Below are 7,500 nucleotides of genomic sequence, written 5' to 3' on the forward strand. Positions count from 1 at the left end.
TAAAGAACACCGTCACCATCTGACCTCCTTCTGTCTCTCTCGCCCTGACAGAGAAGTGGTTAAGCAAGTCGGAAAGAGAGAGACTCTCTCTCTCTCTCTCTCTCTCTCTCTCTCTCTCTCTCTCTCTCTCTCTCTCTCTCTCTCTCTCTCTCTCTCTCTCTCTCTCTCTCTCTCTCTCTCTCTCTCTCTCTCTTTCACACACACACACACACACGCACATACACACAGTCACACGCACAAACACACAATCCCCCCCCCCCCTCATACACACAAACACCCCTCCTACACACACACACACAAACGTACTAATACTCCCCCCACACACACACACATCCCCCCCCATCACCGCCACTCAAGAAGTCCCCCCCCCCCCAAAAAAAAAAAAAAAAAAAAAAAGACGAACAAACAGGCACATAACCCAGCTCCTCGACCACCATCTTCTCGCACCTCAAGTGTCGTGGAGGAAGAGCGAAGTCCCGGCGGCGGCGCGAGAGGAAAACAAACGGCAGGATCCGCGAGACATCAGCTGGGAACGAACGGCAACGTCTTGGAGGATCTCGGCGACGAGGCTCCACTTCTTGGGTAAACAGAGGGAATTTTTTTTTTTTTTTTTAGGGGGGGGGGGGTCTTGGTTTATTGGGGATTTTTTTTTTTTTTTTTTTTTTTTTTTTTTTTTTTTTTTTTTTTTAGGGGGGGTGTCTTGGTTTATTGGGGTTTTGTCAAATCTTTGGTGGTGGTGTTCGTCGTCATATTTTTTTCCGTTTTTATTATTATAATTATTATTGGATTTGTTACTGTCATTATCATTATTACTTTCATTATAATTATCATTATTAGCGTTATTATTTTTGATAAAATTATTGTTGTTATCAATATTATTATTATCATTGTTATAATTTTCATTGATTGTAGTAGTAGTAGTATCATAATTATCATCATTATTGTTACTATTATTTCCATTACTATTATTGTCATTACTATTACTATTATTATCATTACTATTATTACCATTACTATTATCATTATTTTTCATTATCATTATCAATATCGTTATCATCGTTGTTATAGTTTTTACTTTTACTATCATAATCATTATCATTATTGTTACTATCATCATCATCATTATTATTATTCTTGTTGTTATTGTTATCAATATTACTATTATCATTATTATTGTCTTTATTATTATTGTTATTATTATCATTGTTACCATTATTATTATTATAATGATTATATGTATCATTATTATTATCATTATTATTATTGTTGTTGTTATTATTATCATCATTAGTATTACCATTATTATCAGCATCATTGCCATTATTGGTAATAGTATTCTTATTATCATTATTGTTATTATTATTATCATTATCCCCATTAACATAATTTTCATTACCAATATTATCACTATTATTATCATCATTATCATTATTAGTATTATCATCATTATCATTATCATTATTATCGTATTCATCATCATTATCAAAACTACTATTACCATTAATTCTTTTGGCATTATTTTTAGCTATAGTTCCATTAGGAGAGAGAGAGAGAGAGAGAGAGAGAGAGAGAGAGAGAGAGAGAGAGAGAGAGAGAGAGAGAGAGAGAGAGAGAGAGAGAGAGAGGGAGAGAGAGAGGGAGAGAGAGAGAGAGAGAGAGAGAGAGAGAGAGAGAGAGAGAGAGAGAGAGAGAGAGAGAGAGAGAGAGAGAGAGAGAGAGAGAGAGAGAGAGAGAGAGACGAACGAACGAAAGAGGGAAACATCCCAAAATTATAAACGATACTAATAATTAACTTAAAAGGGTAAACATAAAGAAAAGATCCATATATGTAGTTGCTTCAAAAATTACTATTATAATTTTCAATCTATCTATCTATCTAGCTATCTATCTCTATCTCTCTCTCCCGCTTTCACACACACACATACATACACACACACACACACACACACACACACACACACACATACACACACACACACAAACGCACGCACACACACACTCACTCACTCACTCACCCACTCACTCACTCACTCACTCACTCACTCACTCACTCACTCACTCACTCACTCACTCACTCACTCACTCACTCACTCACTCACTCACTCACTCACTCACTCTCTCTCTCTCTCTCTCTCTCTCTCGCGGTCTTGCACGGTCCCGGCCATTTTGAATTTCTTTCGCGTCTAAGTTATCCGGCAGAAATACGAACAAGAAACATCAGAATCGCAGTCTATATTAGCCATTTACACAGGTAAAAAAGATGGTAGCAGTCAAAAAATTTAGCATTATTTGGCATAGATTTTTAACATTACAGTCGTGTCTGTGACAGTGTGTCGTTTTGTGTTGAATATAAATTTCAATATTGCTGTGTGTGTGTGTGTGTGTGTGTGTGTGTGTGTGTGTGTGTGTGTGTGTGTGTGTGTGTGACTGAACTCCAGACATCGGCCTCGAAGAGCACAAGACCCGACCAAGATTCCGAAGCCAACACCCGACCAAGATCTCGAAGCCAACACCCGACCAAGATCTCGAAGCCAACACCCGACCAAGATCTCGAAGCCAACACCCGACCAAGATCTCGAAGCCAACACCCGACCAAGATCTCGAAGCCAACACCCGACCAAGATCTCGAAGCCAACACCCGACCAAGATCTCGAAGCCAACACCCGACCAAGATCTCGAAGCCGAGACCCAACCAAGATCCGACCAAGATCTCGAAGCCAAGACCCGACCAAAATCTCGAAGCCAAGACCCAACCAAGATCCGACCAAGATCTCGAAGCCAAGACCCGACCAAAATCTCGAAGCCAAGACCCGACCAAGATCTCGAAGCCAAGACCCGACCAAGATCTCGAAGCCAACACCCGACCAAGATCTCGAAGCCGAGACCCGACCAAAATCTCGAAGCCAAGACCCGACCAAGATCTCGAAGCCAACACCCGACCAAGATCTCGAAGCCAACACCCGACCAAGATCTCGAAGCCAACACCCGACCAAGATCTCGAAGCCAACACCCGACCAAGATCTCGAAGCCAACACCCGACCAAGATCTCGAAGCCAACACCCGACCAAGATCTCGAAGCCAAGACCCAACCAAGATCTCGAAGCCAAGACCCGACCAAGATCTCGAAGCCAAGACCCGACCAAGATCTCGAAGCCGAGACCCGACCAAGATCTCGAAGCCAAGACCCGACCAAGATCTCGAAGCCAACACCCGACCAAGATCTCGAAGCCAAGACCCGACCAAGATCTCGAAGCCAAGACCCGACCAAGATCTCGAAGCCAAGACCCGACCAAGATCTCGAAGGCAACACCCGACCAAGATCTCGAAGCCGAGACCCGACCAAAATCTCGAAGCCAAGACCCGACCAAGATCCGACCAAGATCTCGAAGCCAAGACCCGACCAAGATCTCGAAGCCAAGACCCGACCAAGATCTCGAAGCCAAGACCCGACCAAGATCTCGAAGCCAAGACCCGACCAAGATCTCGAAGCCAAGACCCGACCAAGATCTCAAAGCCGAGACCCGACCAAGATCCCGAAGCCAAGACCCGACCAAGATCTCGAAGCCAAGACCCGACCAAGATCTCGAAGCCAACACCCGACCAAGATCCGACCAAGATCTCGAAGCCAACACCCGACCAAGATCTCGAAGCCAAGACCCGACCAAGATCTCGAAGCCGAGACCCGACCAAAATCTCGAAGCCAAGACCCGACCAAGATCTCGAAGCCAAGACCCGACCAAGATCCCGAAGCCAAGACCCGACCAGGATCTCGAAGCCAAGACCCGACCAAGATCTCGAAGCCAAGACCCGACCAAGATCTCGAAGCCAAGACCCGACCAAGATCTCGAAGCCAAGACCCGACCAAGATCTCGAAGCCGAGAGCCGACCAAGATCTCGAAGCCGAGACCCGACCAAGATCTCGAAGCCGAGAGCCGACCAAGATCTCGAAGCCGAGACCCGACCAAGATCCCAAACCAACACCCGACCAAGATCTCGAAGCCGAGACCCGACCAAGATCTCCAAGCCAAGACCCGACCAAGATCTCCAAGCCAAGACCCGACCAAGATCTCCAAGCCAAGACCCGACCAAGATCTCCAAGCCAAGACCCGACCAAGATCCCGAAGCCAAGACCCGACAAAGATCTCGAAGCCGAGACCCGACCAAGATCTCGAAGCCAAGACCCGACCAAGATCCCGAAGCCAAGACCCGACCAAGATCCCGAAGCCAAAACCCGACCAAGATCCCGAAGCCGAGACCCGACCAAGATCCCGAAGCCAAGACCCGACCAAGATCCCGAAGCCAAGACCCGACCAAGATCTCGAAGCCGAAACTCGACCAAGATCTCCAAGCCAAGACCCGACCAAGATCTCCAAGCCAAGACTCGACCAAGATCTCGAAGCCGAGACCCGACCAAGATCTCGAAACCAAGACCCGACCAAGATCCCGAAGCCAACACCCGACCAAGATCCCGAAGCCAAGACCCGACCAAGATCTCGAAGCCAAGACCCGACCAAGATCTCGAAGCCAAGACCCGACCAAGATCTCGAAGCCAAGACCCGACCAAGATCCCGAAGCCAAGACCCGACCAAGATCCCGAAGCCAAGACCCGACCAAGATCCCGAAGCCAAGACCCGACCAAGATCTCGAAGCCAAGACCCGACCAAGATCCCGAAGCCAAGACCCGACCAAGATCCCGAAGCCAAGACCCGACCAAGATCCCGAAGCCAAGACCCGACCAAGATCTCGAAGCCAAGACCCGACCAACATCTCGAAGCCAAGACCCGACCAAGATCTCGAAGCCAAGACCCGACCAAGATCCCGAAGCCAAGACCCGACCAAGATCTCGAAGCCAACACCCGACCAAGATCTCGAAGCCAAGACCCGACCAAGATCTCGAAGCCAACACCCGACCAACATCTCGAAGCCAAGACCCGACCAAGATCTCGAATTCAAGACCCGACCAAGATCTCGAAGCCGAGACCCGACCAAGATCTCGAAGCCAAGACCCGACCAAGATCTCGAATTCAAGACCCGACCAAGATCTCGAAGCCGAGACCCGACCAAGATCTCGAAGCCAACACCCGACCAAGATCTCGAAGACAAGACCCGACCAAGATCTCGAAGCCAAGACCCGACCAAGATCCCGAAGCCAAGACCCGACCAAGATCTCGAAGCCAAGACCCGACCAAGATCTCGAAGCCGAGACCCGACCAAGATCCCGAAGCCAAGACCCGACCAAGATCTCGAAGCCAAGACCCGACCAAGATCCCGAAGCCAAGACCCGACCAAGATCTCGAAGCCAAGACCCGACCAAGATCTCGAAGCCAAGACCCGACCAAGATCTCGAAGCCAAGACCCGACCAAGATCTCGAAGCCAAGACCCGACCAAGATCTCCAAGCCAAGACCCGACCAAGATCTCCAAGCCAAGACCCGACCAAAATCTCGAAGCCAAGACCCGACCAAGATCCCGAAGCCAAGACCCGACCAAGATCTCAAAGCCAAGACCCGACCAAGATCTCGAAGCCAAGACCCGACCAAGATCTCGAAGCCAACACCCGACCAAGATCTCGAAGCCAAGACCCGACCAAGATCTCGAAGCCAAGACCCGACCAAGATCCCGAAGCCAAGATCCGACCAAGATCTCCAAGCCAAGACCCGACCAAGATCTCGAAGCCAACACCCGACCAAGATCTCGAAGCCAACACCCGACCAAGATCTCGAAGCCAACACCCGACCAAGATCCCGAAGCCAACACCCGACCAAGATCTCGAAGCCGAGGCCGACCAAGATCCCGAAGCCAAGATCGACCAAGATCCCGAAGCCAAGACCCGACCAAGATCCCGAAGCCGAGACCCGACCAAGATCTCGAAGCCAAGACCCGACCAACATCTCGAAGCCAAGACCCGACCAAGATCCCGAAGCCAAGACCCGACCAACATCTCGAAGCCAAGACCCGACCAAGATCTCGAAGCCAAGACCCGACCAAAATCTCGAAGCCGAGACCCGACCAAGATCCCGAAGCCAAGACCCGACCAAGATCTCGAAGCCAAGACTCGACCAAGATCCCGAAGCCAAGACCCGACCAAGATCCCGAAGCCAAGACCCGACCAAGATCTCGAAGCCAAGACCCGACCAAGATCCCGAAGCCAACACCCGACCAAGATCTCGAATTCAAAATCTCGAAGCCAAGACCCGACCAAGATCTCGAATTCAAGACCCGACCAAGATCTCGAAGCCGAGACCCGACCAAGATCTCGAAGCCGAGACCCGACCAAGATCTCGAAGCCAAGACCCGACCAAGATCTCGAAGCCGAGACCCGACCAAGATCTCGAAGCCAAGACCCGACCAAGATCTCGAAGCCGAGACCCGACCAAGATCTCGAAGCCGAGACCCGACCAAGATCTCGAAGCCAAGACCCGACCAAGATCTCGAAGCCGAGACCCGACCAAGATCTCGAAGCCAAGACCCGACCAAGATCTCGAAGCCAAGACCCGACCAAGATCTCGAAGCCAAGACCCGACCAAGATCCCGAAGCCAAGACCCGACCAAGATCCCGAAGCCAACACCCGACCAAGATCTCGAAGCCAACACCCGACCAAGATCCCGAAGCCAAGACCCGACCAACATCTCGAAGCCAAGACCCGACCAAGATCTCGAATTCAAGACCCGACCAAGATCTCGAAGCCGAGACCCGACCAAGATCTCGAAGCCAAGACCCGACCAACATCTCGAAGCCAAGACCCGACCAAGATCCCGAAGCCAACACCCGACCAAGATCTCGAAGCCAAGACCCGACCAAGATCTCGAAGCCAACACCCGACCAAGATCTCGAAGACAAGACCCGACCAAGATCTCGAAGCCAAGACCCGACCAAGATCCCGAAGCCAAGACCCGACCAAGATCTCGAAGCCAACACCCGACCAAGATCTCGAAGCCGAGACCCGACCAAGATCCCGAAGCCAAGACCCGACCAACATCTCGAAGCCAAGACCCGACCAAGATCTCGAATTCAAGACCCGACCAAGATCTCGAAGCCAAGACCCGACCAAGATCTCGAAGCCAAGACCCGACCAAGATCTCGAAGCCAAGACCCGACCAAGATCTCCAAGCCAAGACCCGACCAAAATCTCGAAGCCAAGACCCGACCAAGATCCCGAAGCCAAGATCCGACCAAGATCTCAAAGCCAAGACCCGACCAAGATCTCGAAGCCAAGACCCGACCAAGATCCCGAAGCCAAGACCCGACCAAGATCTCGAAGCCAAGACCCGACCAAGATCTCCAAGCCAAGACCCGACCAAGATCCCGAAGCCAAGACCCGACCAAGATCTCAAAGCCAAGACCCGACCAAGATCTCGAAGCCAAGACCCGACCAAGATCTCGAAGCCAAGACCCGACCAAGATCTCGAAGCCAAGACCCGACCAAGATCTCGAAGCCAAGACCCGACCAAGATCTCGAAGCCGAGGCCGACCAAGATCCCGAAGCCAAGATCGACCAAG

The 7,500-nt window shown here is 50.2% G+C and overlaps 1 protein-coding gene across 1 annotated transcript in view; it reads left to right on the top strand.

The window, feature by feature from the left end:
- The window catches only part of LOC138862519 (balbiani ring protein 1-like), a 12,356-nt gene that overhangs the window by 3,926 nt on the left and 930 nt on the right, over positions 1 to 7,500 (top strand). Inside the window, exons 2-3 of the mRNA XM_070124917.1 lie at positions 2,200 to 2,251; positions 2,623 to 2,952. Of these exons, the coding sequence (XP_069981018.1) occupies positions 2,200 to 2,251; positions 2,623 to 2,952 (382 nt within the window). The remainder of the gene's footprint in view (positions 1 to 2,199; positions 2,252 to 2,622; positions 2,953 to 7,500) is intronic.

The sequence above is a fragment of the Penaeus vannamei genome, chromosome 9 (genome assembly GCF_042767895.1).
Source record: "Penaeus vannamei isolate JL-2024 chromosome 9, ASM4276789v1, whole genome shotgun sequence".
In the NCBI taxonomy this organism is placed as follows: domain Eukaryota; kingdom Metazoa; phylum Arthropoda; class Malacostraca; order Decapoda; family Penaeidae; genus Penaeus; species Penaeus vannamei.